Raw genomic sequence first — 14,766 nt, forward strand, 5'->3', positions numbered from 1 at the left:
GGGGAAAATTGGGATGTTGTCAAGTCATTAGAGTTTAATGACTTTTTGAAGTTTTGTCACTTCCCTGATCAAGCAATTTGATTCTCATCACAAAAGGTAACTGAAAGCTGGCTGAAATTAAAACCAGGAGCTTGTTCCAACCATGCCACAGGCTGCAGCAGACCCGATGCTGGGCCATTCTTCACACTCAAAAATGAAAGCAGAAATCTTGAAATAAAGTGAAAATTAATGCTGCTTTTTATTGAACAGCATGCTGTTCCCATGCCTGGTAGACACCAAACCCGAAGCCCAGTGATGCTGGAAGGGATTTGTTCAGCCTGCACTGACGGCGCTGGGCTCTGTCCGTCTGTGCCCAACGCACCCCGGGGCAGGCAGCGGGCTCCTTGCAGCCACCAAGCCACCTGAAACGACTGAAAGGTGCCCAGTGTCGCCAAACAAACTGACCTCCTGCTAGGAGTCACAAACCTGTGATTGCTCCTGCTCCATATGCTCCAACACCCCTGCAGCACAACCATTTTAATGAACCCCCAGCATCCACCCCAGTACGCCTGGGCATTTTTTCCAGGCGCACCTTTGGAGACGAGCTATATACTCATCCATTAAACAGAAAGCCAAACATTCGGCTGCTCCACAAAGTGCCATTTTACTTCTCCCCGGGTGCCCCTGCATTACCATCTGAACGGGAGGCAGGAGCACGCTTTTGATGTGAATCCACCGATCGCTTCCACTTTGCCGTCCCCAGCTTCACAGCACGGAGCAGCCTCAGCGCGCGAGGTCTGGGTCCCTTTCGGATGAAAGGAAACCAGGAGATGGCTTCCACTAATGGATGTTCAGTTCATGAGACCTGACCACAGCCAGCCCTACATAAAATGCCCTGAAAAGCGTGCAACGCATACATTAGAGCCCAGGCAGCTCCAATTTCATGCCGTTGATCTGTTCCTATTAAGCCGCGCCATGTACTACCACAGAAATAGCTGTATAATCCTAACCCAGCACATTCGAGCAAGGCAGCTCTGCTTTATTTCCATCCTGTTGGCATTCAGAAATTTTAGCACAGAAGCTCGTCAGGAAGAATTAAGAGCACTTGGGACAGTCGCGACACCAACCACCCTGCTAATTGAGCTGCGGTAATTTAGCACCTCCTGAGTCAGCTGCTAACCCCACACCTTCCCTAGGGCTGGGGCAGGGACAGGAGCACGGGACGATCACCAAACACCCCTCTACAGCTGCACAGAGGGGACCTGTGTCATTCCCACCCGAAACCACCAAACCAATCCTAAGTGAGGCCCTGGCCTGAGGACAAGGATGTCAAGTCGTGCCAGTCTCAAGTTGCTCGGCTTTTTTTTAATATATATGTATTATTTGCATAAAATTAAACACAGCACGCTAGCTGTGGGGCCACGTGCACCCCATAAAGTCTGAGCAGCCAGGACACTGGCTGCTCTGACCCTCGACAGCACCTGGAGGAGTTACGCACCCTCCTTGGCCATGCTGATCACCTTGTCCAAGCCCCATGAATTTCACCCCCGGGTTCCACCCTACAGCTCAACAATTCCCGCTTGAGCTGGGCTCTACAGCAATAAATCACGCTTTAAAGGCTCCAAGTGAGTGCTCAGCACCTCTGGGTAATTTGTTCCAGTAACCAATTACTCTTGCTATTAAAAACTTGGCCCTTGTTCCTAGCCTGAACTTCCTCGGAAGCCCCCTGATGCCACGGAGAGGAACATCTCCCAGCAAGCAGCTTCTATGCACGGGATCGGGACTGACAACGGCAAACCCCAAATATTCAGGCTGCTGCTGGGATTGCTGGGGACTGTTGGCTATCCAGCACGGCGTGCTGCTAGCTCTGAGGGAATCCCGAGCTCCGCAGGCAGCGGTGCCGACAGCAGCTGACAGATTCAGTAGGTTTCATGGGGTCACGCTGACCACGCCGCTCATTTTGCATCGTGACACCACGGCGCTGTCCAGTACAATGGTAACTAGCTTAGCCATGCAGCAAATTTACTTTCTTTTAAATCAGATCTTCATAAAAAAGGCTAGAACTGGCATTAAAAATCGCACGTTTCCCTCAGCCCGTCATTTTTTGCTCTTCCACCACCATGGCTAGGCTGCTTGGAAAGCAACACAAGCACTCCCTGTCACAGCCTTGCTGTTCCAGCTCACGCAGCTATCCCCTCGATTTTTTTTTTTTAATTGCTTAAAGCAAAGAAAGGGGATTTGTATACAAGGAGGCAAAGTGGAATCACTAACTCAACAAAGCATTCCCTTTGTAGGCCTGCCATCTGACTCAGAAACAAAACCCGAAACAAGTTTTTCCTGCAGCTACTAACGTTAAAATCCAACCTCAACTGATTCACAAATGTAAAAACGGAGAGCACGGCGGTGGTAGTAAATGAACGCTATCTTAAAGCGACCAGGATCAGCAGTGCACGTCCTACAACGCAGTTATGCAGCCATGTTTTTATAGCTAAATATCAAAAACTTCCATTATTCATCTCGGAGTTTCACCTAAGACCGGGGAGCTATTGAGGACCGGTGCCCCCTGCCCCACAGCCATCCCTCACGCTGCTCTACCCAAATTAAAAAAAGGTCATTCACAGAGGGATTTCTGCTCCAGGTAATCTCCAAATTGTCTTCTAGCCTGTTGGTGGAGCAGGCAGCACCATGGTTAATGGCTGTGATTGAACAAGTGACAAATGTGCGCTTGGCAAACCTTCCTCTGGGCAGGCGGGGGAAGTTGTACATCAGCGTGCGGCCGCTGAAGCAGGGCTTGGTGGCGAGGCATTAAGATGTAGTGCTCGGATTCACGTTTGTCACATGCTTAATTTTCACCTTGACGCCTCGCCTAATTGCATGGCTACGAAGGATGGCCGCCCGTACTCCTTCATTACCCCCATAGCAGGGCTGCAAACAAATTCCAGATGCAACAGTGCTGATTCAAGACCAGGAAGGGTAAGCAACGAAGCATGATGCGTGAATTCCAGTAGCATTTACCCATCTGATACCTGACGGTCTAGGAGACAGGAACATGTCCCAGTTCCTTATGGACACGAATGCGGAGTCTCCTGCAGCTCCACCACGGCTCCCCAAAACACGGGGGCTGCACGGCGTCTCCTCCACACCAAAAGCGCAAGGAGGTCGCCCAGCCCACATCTCCATCGAGTCAAATGAGCTCATTTGTTGTACTTCATACGCTAGGAAGGCTTCCACAAGATGTCAGCCTAACGAAATGACACTGCTGGCCTCGGGGTGCAGCTCTACTTTGTGAGCGCGCACATCTAGCAGGGAAACCAGCTCCACTGCTGCGCAGCGAGCAGGGCAAGGGAGAAGCCCCCGAGAGAGGCATTTGGTCCGAGCACGCTTATGCTCGAGAACAAGCTGGTTTTCCCCCATTTTCCCTCTTGGGTGTTACACGTGAGGATTTTGGTTGTCACCTCAAGGCGCCTGTTCTGGCGGGAGGCTCCAGATGGCACTCGTACGTGGCTTTCCCCAGCACGCAAGCGAGTTTGCAGTCTCCGAAGAAATGCAACGGTGTGAGCTCTGCAGGCAGCTGGAGTTCCTTCCCAGCCTATTGCACCTTGACACCCCAGGCAGCTCCCAAGGCACAACGCGAATATCAGCAGAGAGTTTCGGATTTAAAAAAGAGTCAGATGCGTGCTTTCAGTAATAGCTGGTACTTCACGACAAGCGTGCATAAAAACATGTTTTGCTGAGAAAAGCGCCCATAAAGTTCGCGTTAACTGTTTCCCAAACAGGAAACCTGCTGGCAAGGTGCTAAATAGCCCTTGTTTGGTTACGGGCCAAAGAACTGAGAGCTTCAGAAAGGAAGCGACTTACCGTGTTTGAACACTAACTCCTAACTCCGTGCCAGATTACACAATCTTCACGTGGGAGGAACCTACCACCAGGCAGCAATGCAAAAAAGCAGAACCCTTCCAAAAGTTACCTAAACTCAGCCTCCTGGGAATAATGGGAAGAGTGGCACAGGAGAGCAACCACCTTTGATCTCTGAGCTCTTTTCATTTTATTAAATTACACCCTTGGAAAGTTATTTTAAATATCGTGTTATCGCATTTAGGCGTTATTAAAATTCAAATCAAGGCTTCAAATCAGGGTTTTGCACCAGCTTAGCACTGTGAGAAGCACAGCTACAGGTACATTGCTGCAGTAGTCCCACAAGACAGCTGGCGGCTCAGGCTGGATTTCAGTTTGCATATTTTTTGCACAGTGAATGTTAACCACGGAGAAACTCTTTGAATAGGTTTGTGCAACTTCTTTGTGAGTGTTTCTTTCAGTCTGCAGCAAATGTGAGAACAGTTACCATGACGGTGCAATCCAGTACATTTACCTAGCATTTTCTGATTTATCATTAAAGATAATTATTTTCCCGGGGTGTTTTTTTGTTTGGGGTTTCCCTTGTTTTTAAGCAGTTCACCTTTCTCCATGCCTCCACTTCACTTAATGCTTCCTCCTCAGGCATGCTGTGGAAGGGACAATCTGCCACAGACCAGGTGCTGCAGTCAGTGTGGGTTAGTTGTACTGTGGGACACAGAAGGGAGAAGAAGCAGGCAGAAAACGAGAAGTCTGAGTTTAAATGAAGAGCCAAAGTTTAATAACAAAGGTAAATGGCTGCTTTCTTCTAAGACCTCCTCTGACAATTCATCGTCTCCCCGTCAGCATGGGCAGTTTGTTATTCTCAGCTCATCCCAGTCCCGAGGTCATAAATGATCCCTCGCTGCTACAGAGCAAACATCGTCAAGTGCCTCGCATCGCACCGTCGCTTTACATCTCAAGGTGAAAATAAAAGACAAGAGTAAAAGATGAGAGCTGCTCCGAGGCAATGGCAGCGGGAAGCTGACACCCCCGGCTCACCCAGAGCAAGTCAAGGCCAGGGCAGCCTCTCCGAATGGCTGCTGCTCGCACCCATATCCTAAAACCCCCAGACAGCTCCGATGCAGTCTATTCACACACCCCTCGGTGCCAGCTGTCCCGCAGGAGAGCTCGCTGGGGATAAGGGGACCGGGGAAGTTTGGGACCAGCAGCCAGGAACCGGGCCGTGCCGCCAGCTTTGCAGGGTCACCGGTCCTGCAAATGCATCTCAGCTCGACAGCGTGCATGCTGCCCACCACCTCCTGCGCCCACCCTGTGAGCTGCTAAGGCACCGTGCCCCTGCTCCCGGGGTGCAGGGGGACTGCCAGGGAGCCCTCAAACTGCCCCGAGCCCCAGCTGTGAATGCCAGGCTCCCAACTCGCTCCCCTACGCTCCAGTGCCCAGCAACAAGCGAGCACAGGAGTCAGGGCTTGTGGGAATAAAAGGGAAAAAAAAAAAGAGAAAAGATTTCCCAGTTTTGTAACTGCGTGCTGTCAAGCTGGATTCCAATTAAGTTCTTTCCTGTGCTCTACCGCCAGCTCTCCTTTTTTTCCAGAAATTTCCCATCATTTGAAACATTAGCTCCCGTCCTTTGTTCCGGGGACGTGTGCTGCACTTCCCGACACGGCAGCTTCCCCTAGAGGAGTGCTCTTTCTCTCCCCCTTCCCCACTTTTGCAGGGACCCCGGTCGCAGGCAGGCTGTTGTTACGCGGAGCTCCGGGCTGCCAAATCCCTCTCACCTCCCCGAGAGGCTGGTGCTAATCAGCATCCCCTATTCACACCGTGTGCACTTGCCATCCCAAAGTTGCTTTCCCGCAGCCAGGTTTAACAGGCAGCCGGCAGCAGCTAGCGGCGAGGCGAGGCGCTCCCAGCCGCAGCTCTGCGCTGCTCTCAGCGCCGGCTGAATCGAGCGAGGGTGCGGGGGGGAGCGGGGTGCTGCAAGGCTCTCCCCTGCCTCGCATCGCGGGGACGAAGGACTCCTGGAGTTGATTTTTCTCCCCCTCCATCAGTGGTCTTTAACGCGATCACAGGATGCAGCACAATGCTTTAAAACAGCAAAGCTTCTGGAAAACCCAAACAAAAGGAACGTCACCAGGTGACGTCAGCCTATATACAGTCCTGTGTGGTCGCAGCGCATAAGCAAACCCATTCTTGTACCGCTTCCCTGAAAAGCTTTTCAGTAAATGCACTCATGCTACTCCAGGAGCTTCTCTCAGCAATAAGCCACCCATCTGCCATCAACAAGTTAGGACTAAAGGAACCCACAGCTGCGGAAAAAGAAAACGTGAGCTTCAATTAAACAGCTGAGCAGCCACAGAGGAAGAAAACTTGTATTAAGCATTGATTTTAAAATTACAGACCTGTCGGAGGAGATCAAGCCAGCGATTTCAAAAGGAATATTCCAAGAGAGCATCGTGGATTCAATTTTGCACTAATATCAAAGGACCCTAAAACGCAGTAAATTATTCAAAGGCTATCTTACATTAGAGCCTTTCCCAGACTCACTGCGTTGAGTCTCAAACTACGACTGAATGCAACCTCCAATGTACTCAAAAGAATGGGTAAGTGTATGCCTTTCTCTCTACCTTTTAATGAATGATGGGCTGTGTGTTCCAGCAGCAGCTAGGTGCTAACGCACGTTTTGCTGAAGTGAACCTTGTGAAAGAAATGTTTTCCGATCGTGCCGCTGTAATCCTCCGTGATAGCGCTAAAGGCTCATCCTAAGTGTAATATCCGAGTATGCTGTGCTTAGTAGTAAGTTGTTTCTTGCATTTAGAGTAAGCTTTTCGGAAATGCATGGAAATGTTATCTGCAGTGAAATCTTCCACCGTGATGTTCAAAGTATACTGATAAGGATATCCTATCTTGTTGTTTTCCTAAATTATATTCTGCAGGCTTACATTTCAAGTGGCCATTAGGGGCTCGTATGCTGGCAGCACTATATGCAATGAGTATGGTTTTAAAAATGCTGCCTGCCTTGGGCATGGCTTGTCCACCAAAATGTCGCTGTGAGAAGCTGCTCTTTTACTGTGACTCTCAGGGGTTTCACTCAGTGCCAAACACCACTGAAAAGGGCTCTCTAGGTTTGTCACTGAGGCACAATTTTATTACTGAACTTGAAAGGGATCAATTTGCAAGCTTCAGTCAACTTACTTGGCTTCACTTAGATCATAATCAAATTGCAACAGTCAGAGAAGATTCTTTTCAAGGACTATATAAACTTAAGGAATTAGTCTTAAGTTCCAACAAAATCTTTCATTTGCCAAACACAACTTTTAGCCAGCTGCTTAACCTGCAGAATTTGGACCTCTCTTTTAATCAGTTGTCCTCTCTGCACCCCGAGCTGCTCTACGGCCTCCGCAAGCTGCAGACCTTGCATTTGCGCTCCAACTCCCTGCGGACGATCCCCGTCCGCCTGTTCTGGGACTGCCGTAGCCTCGAGTTCCTGGATCTGAGCACAAACCGCTTGCGAAGTTTGGCTCGCAATGGATTTGCAGGATTAATCAAGCTGAGGGAGCTTCACCTAGAGCACAACCAGCTGACAAAGATTAATTTTGCTCATTTCCTCCGGCTGAGCAGCCTGCACACGCTCTTCTTGCAGTGGAACAAAATTAGCAACTTGACGTGTGGGATGGAGTGGACCTGGGGCACCTTAGAAAAGCTGGATTTGACTGGAAACGAGATCAAAGCCATCGACCTCACGGTTTTTGAAACTATGCCTAACCTTAAGACCCTGCTCATGGATAACAACAAGCTGACCACCCTGGACTCCAAGATCCTCGGCTCGCTGCCGTCCCTCACCACCGTGGGCCTCTCGGGCAATCTGTGGGAGTGCAGCCCCAAGATCTGCGCCCTGGCCACCTGGCTGAGCGGCTTCCGCGGCCGCTGGGAGCACCCCATCCTCTGCCACAGCCCCGACCACACCCAGGGAGAGGACATCCTGGACGCCGTGCACGGCTTTCAGCTTTGCTGGAATTTATCGGCCGGGGTGACGTCCGCGGCTCCGACCTCCGCGGTCCCCACCACCGAGTACACAAAAAGAATAAGCTCCTCTAATTTCCATATGGGAGACAAAGAAATTCCAACCACGGCAGGCATGGTCGTCACCACCGAAGAACCTTTCCCGGAGCCAAACAATGCCATCTTCACTCAAAGGGTAATTACAGGGACAATGGCTTTATTGTTTTCTTTCTTTTTTATCATTTTTATAGTCTTCATCTCCAGGAAATGCTGCCCTCCCACATTAAGAAGAATCAGGCAGTGCTCAATGATTCAAAACCACAGGCAACTCCGATCCCAAACACGGCTACATATGGCAAATATGTCAGACCAAGGACCGTATAATGAATACGAACCCACCCACGAAGGACCCTTCATCATCATTAATGGCTATGGACAATGCAAGTGTCAGCAGCTGCCATACAAAGAATGTGAAGTATAATACCTACATGCCATCAAAAATTAAAGCAGATAAGTAACCTATTTTAAAATTGTAGGGGACCTACATCAGATTCTAATTTTTACAAATGTTGACATAAAGCCTAATTTTCCAAGCTACTTAATGGAAGCATTGTTTATGGAGTGGTGCAGTATTTTTAAGTTTTTTTAAAAAATAAATCCATAATATTTTCAGTGTTAAAGAAGCAATGATTACATTCAACTTGCACTCCTAATGTTTAAGAGTCTAAAAAGATGCTCACCTCAAACTATGTACAATGTTTCATGTTATGTAATTCTATGACTGTGTGTAAACATTTATACCGGAGTCTCCATATTCTACTTTTTCTAATGAAAACAGCCCGAGTGGAAGGAGATTGGGTATCTGCACAGAGATCTGCAGAGGAACATACACTGCATTTGTTCGCCTGCAGCTGTACGATCCCAAACATCCCAGCTGGCTCAGCTCACTTTAAAAGGCAGACTTGGAGGAAGGTTTTCCTCCTCTGATCATTTCCACTCGAGAGTAAAAAGGGGAGAAGGGGGGGGAAAAAAAAAAGTAACAAATGTTCAGGTGGGGATTTCGATGCATTGGGGACCGGTGAATTTATTTTAACTACAGTTTTCCTACCTCCATATTCATAGTTTGGCTTGCTTAAACGTACCTTGCTAAAGCTCACAGCAAATACAGACAGGAGCGGTTCACACGATCACAAATTAATCAGGATGACTCTCCCGGCGCTTGCAAAGTAGCCAGCGTGGCTTAATTAGGAAGGCTCGGTACGATGTGATCGATTCTAAATATTAAAGGCATTTAAATCGCATTGGATCTCTGGTCTGACTGGGTAATGCTTTTCATGAATTCAGCCTCATTACTCATGCCTATGAACAAACATTTCCACACCTTTTCATGTGTAAATACCCTTGATGCAAGTTTTTCTTAATGAAAAGTAAATATCAACTGCGAGGTTAAGAGAGAGGGAAGGAAGGAAGAAACCTCTCTTTGTCCCCCCGCTGCCCCCCCGGCTGAGGCTTCCTCTTGCCTGGAAGCTATTTTCATGCACTAACTCTGCTGGTTTCTCTGGAGACAGAATTAGCCCCTGTAATATAAGCTCTCACTTGTCCTCCTCTTCCAAAATTCAAGGTAATTACCAATTCAGAACCACGTACCTTCTGATAAGTGAGGACGATATAATTAGTTTATAGAATAGTTCACTGAAAAATGCTTCGTTTCTTACTTGATACGGGACAGAACCTAAACTAGGATGCCATTAAAAATCATATATAAATATATAGAGACACACACGCACCTCATTCCTAAGGAGCAATTTGATTTCTTCAGCCAGAAGTACCATCCTGCTATTTATAATATATTCTGAAATTATATGTAAATATTTGCAGATCTATGCAGCGACAGTGGTACGGAGATGCCACGGGGGTGGGCGGGCGGGGGGGCTGCACAGGATGACATTATTTTTAAGTCAACTGCTCAAATATTGTAAACATTCTAACCAAAGTTCAAAGGACCAGAGGGACGGCTTCTTATTTTTTTTAAGTATATATATACATGTATGTATAACTAAAAACCGTGTTGTGTCCAATGCTGCAGTGTTAAAGGATTACCAGCAAACACAGATGAAGAGAAATTCCTCACGGTGTTGACATACCTTGAACGAATCAGTAATTACAGTCTGCTAATTGTGTTGTACTAAACTATTCCGCAAACTTTTTAAACTGAAAATCACTGCATAAAAATCTGTTTGCTATTTCACTCTGCTTTTATATATCTGTATTACCACTTAGTGAGGTATTTAGGGTGCAATTATACAACAGTTTGATGTTTTATTGTGAAATGAATTCGTCCAAGGCAATTATAGCAAGATAAGTGTGACTTCTGTTCAGATTTTACATAAAGGTTTTTTCAATTACTGGTTTTGAAGATATTAATTTGCATCACTTTACTTTTACATACAGTGCCCTATTATAAAGCAAATATTTTTGTTTACTTCCTGTGACTCTGTACTTTAATAGAAGAGGTTCAGCGAAGACTGGTTTTCCATAAGATAACTTTGAACCCCCTTAACTGTTTATAACACTATGAGCCAATTTGCATCCCTTCTAGGAAGTCAACTCCTGATTTTAGTACAATAAATCTGGCGAGGCAGGTGGGCAATGAGGGAATATTCCCTATGATAAAATCCCACGAGATCCAAAAGGCCGGACCTAAGGTGACAGACACAAAAACTTTGTGCATGTAGGTGCTTGCGGAGATCCTTGCTTCATTCCTCACCGTGAGCAGGAGCTCGCAGCTCTTCCCTCTGGCCAGCCCCTCGCCTCGTGCCAGCCGTCCCCACGCTCTGTGCTGGGGAATTGGGGAGCAGACCCTCTGGGGAGTGATTCCCACATAGGCACCAGCAGAGACAGAGTTAGGACTGAGCTCATTAATTATGCTGGCAGCCTAATGATCTTACTCCACCAGCTCCTCCCAGAAGGTCCATACAGAGCCCGGTGCCCCCAGCCGCGTGCTGGAGGGAATTGCGCCCTGCTGCTCCGTGCCCAGCCACCCTGCAGGGCGGGTTGAAAGGTACCAACCCAATCCTCCTCCACCAGGGCACCCAGGAGGTGCCTTCCCAACTCCCCCAAAGCCCTCTCCATCCTTAGCACATTGTGATTCTGTCAGTACAGGTGCTCCAGCCAACAGGCAGTGCTGGGTCAATCCTCTTCTGTGTCCCATCCCAACTGTAAGCCCCTCGTACCCAAATGCCATGGCTCACATCTGCCATTTCCCAAACCATTTGTAGCCAGGTTCCAGGCATAAATAAAGTCAGTCCATAACCATTATGTTTAGGGTAACGGGTACAACAAAACCTATGGGATGTCAAACATGAGCAGCAAAGTCAACTGGAAGTCCCTTGGGAGGGACAGCAAACTGCAGGGAAAGCCATCACCCTACACCAGGGCACCACAAGAGGCTGTTAGCTTTTGTTTCATTTATTCATTTTTAAGTCACTGTCTTCCATTTGCAATGGCTTGTGACTCTTCCAAAGCAGGGATTGTAGTAATTGCCTTGTTTAGGGAATGGGAACCAGGATGATTTGGCTTAAGTTATCAGCATTCCTGTATGAGCGCTGCCTGATGACAAGAGGTTGTTAAATTGTCCTCCCCAAATCTCATCTCTGTTGTACAGCCTCCGTTTCTACCATCCTAAGTGGCACTACAGGTGCCTCCCCACCTCCTGGCACGGCATCTTCAAGCCTTCAGGGCCTTTTAGAAAGGAAAACTCGTTCCCCTGCTCCTGCCTGTCCCACCCAGAGACCTCCTCCAGCCTCCCTGCTTTCCCCCGCTTCCTCCTCCCCACCCTCATGTCAGTGAAATGCAAACCCAGCAGCACAAGCTCCATTTTTGAGTCATCGTGTTGGAACAGGTCTGAATTAATGCTTTCAGCTTCCCTCTTGTTAGTCGCTCTGCATTAGATCATCCTTTAAACGCACGCAACCAGGAATTACTTGATCAGGAGTAAAACGGGTGAGCGCTGAGCCTCCGACTGAAGGGCTCCTCTGCCAGTGGCAGCAGAGCTCCCGTTTCCTATCAGAAGGAAGCACGATTCATGCCACCATATCCCTGTTTGGTTGTTTTGCTTTTCCCCCAAGCAGAAGTTACCCGATTTTGCAGAGCTAGGCCCAGCCTGCCCGCATCCCCAGCATCTCCGCTCCCGTCCCATGATGTCCCTGGAAGACGGCCCCCTATTGCTGACACGTGCAACAGAAACATCCGGTGGCTTTAATCAGAAATCTGCACTATGTGCTTGTTTTTTAATGTGCCTGAGTTTATTTTCATTAAAGTAGCACAGAAATAAAGTTGATTTAATTTTGCGAGCTGCACAGCTATTAAAATCCATCTGTTCAGACCTATGAAACCTACCCAGAAAGCTGAGCTTCGTCTTAAGCTTTCCATAAAAATTAGAGTTCAGGAAGGTACATGGCACATCTCCTGCCCCAGAAAGAAGAACAAGCAAGGGAACAGCAGCAAAACCCAGCGGCAGTGCCCAGCAGCAGCTCCTCCCTCCCTCCCTCCCCGTGCCCTCTGTGCTGCAGTCCCATGCACCAAAAGCAGTGCCAGGCTTTTTAAGCACCGTGCCAGCGGGATGCCTGGAGATCATCTCAGAGTCAGCTGGAAACACAGCACTTCGTGTCTGGTATAAAAACCTTCCGAGAGAGATCTAGGGAGAGGTGACAGAAGCTTTGATGGATATAATCTGGCCTCAGACAGGGCAAAACTTGTGTGATTTAAGAGCAAAACACCACGTGGCTTGTGCACCTGTGATGTACACACTGAAACTGCTAGCCTTCAACTACTCTTTTGTTAAAAAAAGACAAACCACCACACTTTTTCTTTTCACCATCATGAAAACATTAGTGAGTGAACTATTCTACCAGCGTGGCAACCAGAGATTAAGAGTCCTATGCGCACTGTAATTAAGTTATGGTTAACGAGCCGATTCCTGGTGGGAGGGGGTACAAGTAACGGAGCAAAATGGAGTAAAAAAAAAAGTGCAGTGTACAGAAAGATTTTGTTATTAAAATTGTGTATACTGTAAAACTGAACTCGCCTCTTTCTTCCTCCTTTTCCAAATAGAGGTGCCCAAAGCTCTCTTGCACTGAGTGCAGCCTCCATCCCTCGGGTCTCAGAGCGCCCCAACATTTTCCACACCAGGTTTGGGCTGGCCCATTTGCTGGAACTGCATCACATGCAGCCCTTGCTGCTTCCCTGCAGGAAGCAGAGCTCTTCTCAGCCTGGATGCCTCTTGACTAGCAGGAGTTGCTCATACAGCAGGGGAAGGAGCGTGGACCCTCAGTCCCTGGTGGGGCAGCAGCTGGGGCGCAGCAGGTCCAGCGGGACCGCCGTGCCCTGCCAGGAGATGCGCAGGGACAAGAGACCCCTACCACTGAGAGATGCCAAACGAGCAGCACATCGCCCTGGCTTTGAATTGCAGCAGCCCAGGAAGCACACGGGCTGCACCTCCCTGACGAGTGTCCTTTCTGTGGGCTCCTGTAATGAACAGGAGCAGTGCTTCAGCAGCACGAGGGAAATTCTCACGTAGGCAAGTGACAAGTTTGCAGACACAACCCAACAGACTTGATATAACAGCTGAAAAAGGAGGAGTTTCAGGATGTTCTAAGGTGGCTACATGCACTGAACTGCCTGCTAAAGTCAGTTTAGTGACTGAGCCTGAGCTGCATTTGCATTTTTCTTGTGCAAAAGGTTTGGCTACAACAAATTCTCCTAGGTTCTCACTGCCAGCTGGCTAACCACTCCTCAAATCCTTCTCATACTTCAAAGCAGCACATGATAAGCCTATTTTCTTAAACATTCAAAGAGACCAATTTTAAGACAAAGGCCATCTTTCTAAAATGCAAAGCCAGTTGCTTTCACAGGGAAAGGCAGGATGCGTAAGAGGAAAAAAAACGATGCTCAGAAAATACTATGCAAAACTCTTAAAACCAATTAGTAACAAGGAAATATCAACATCCCTAGCAGCTAGCTTTTAAACGTAGGCTGTGTTAAGACAACTGCAAAAAAAATTTGAGACTCAAGAATCTGGCCAGAGAGGACTGCACAAACGGACTGGGAGCTGAAGCACACCCAGGCGAGCGCCGCCCGCCTCCTCCCAGCAGGCGTGCAGGGCAGGGACAGGGCTCAGCGCAAGCCTTCATCTGCCCATGAAAGCCTCAAGTTATGTTCATGAGAAAAGGTTCTTTATTAAATTGTTCCCTGTCAACAGTTTCATTGCCATTAGGTAGTAGGAAAACAGTTGTACTATTAAAAAGCTTCACCTGTCATATTTGACATCGAGAGCCCTGTGCTCTGGGAATTATCCCATGAAACAAAAACTGACTGCAATTGCCTCATTCACTGAATTCCGCCTTTATTTCTGTGCTGAATGACTGAAGAGGTTTGGCTACTGAGGGCATTCAGCAAACACTTCCAGGCTTAAAGGTAACCAAAATATTTTAGTTCTTCTGCTGTTTTTAACCAATACGGTCTTACAAATTCTTTTTTTTCCCCCATCTTTCTTAACCTGTTGAAAGGATGAGACCCAAGACTTAAATACACACAAATCATTTGAGAGCTTCTGAACCAGCATCACAAGCACAGCAAGGAGCTGAGCAGAGACCACAGCAGTGTCTGGCCGTCCATCTCGAGCCCAACACAAGGTCATCTCTCCAATATGTGGCACACGCACGCAGAACTAAAGTGGTATTCTGCACCACCAGGACATTTTAAGAAACTGGTACATCCTCCTTTTAAAAATACCAAATTACATTATTTTAAATGCAGTTCAAGCAAGTTAATCCTGTTTTCTCCCAGCAGACTCCACTACTTGTATGCTGAATGCTTAGACAAACTAGACAAAACGCTTTTATTTTTCTCTTCCCTAAAGAAGGGTGCTGTGCATCC

The 14,766-nt window shown here is 47.9% G+C and overlaps 2 protein-coding genes across 3 annotated transcripts in view; one reads left to right on the forward strand and one right to left on the reverse strand.

Annotated features, from left to right (window-relative positions):
* The window catches only part of CTNNA1 (catenin alpha 1), a 111,574-nt gene that overhangs the window by 47,471 nt on the left and 49,337 nt on the right, over positions 1-14,766 (reverse strand). The window contains exon 1 of one of the 2 annotated variants that reach the window (XM_068698148.1): positions 673-691. The exons of the other annotated variant lie outside the window; for it this stretch is intronic. Within the exon in view, the coding sequence (XP_068554249.1) occupies positions 673-675 (3 nt within the window). The 5' untranslated portion in view covers positions 676-691. Of the gene's footprint in view, positions 1-672; positions 692-14,766 lie in introns of those variants that run through there. 2 annotated transcript variants of the gene reach the window in all.
* Positions 6,128-10,235, forward strand: LRRTM2 (leucine rich repeat transmembrane neuronal 2). Its single transcript, XM_068698152.1, has 2 exons — positions 6,128-6,431; positions 6,765-10,235. The coding sequence occupies exons 1-2, from the start codon at positions 6,428-6,430 to the stop codon at positions 8,309-8,311; spliced, it is 1,551 nt and encodes a 516-aa protein (XP_068554253.1). The 5' UTR covers positions 6,128-6,427; the 3' UTR covers positions 8,312-10,235.

The sequence above is a fragment of the Anas acuta genome, chromosome 14, assembly GCF_963932015.1.
Source record: "Anas acuta chromosome 14, bAnaAcu1.1, whole genome shotgun sequence".
NCBI lineage: Eukaryota > Metazoa > Chordata > Aves > Anseriformes > Anatidae > Anas > Anas acuta.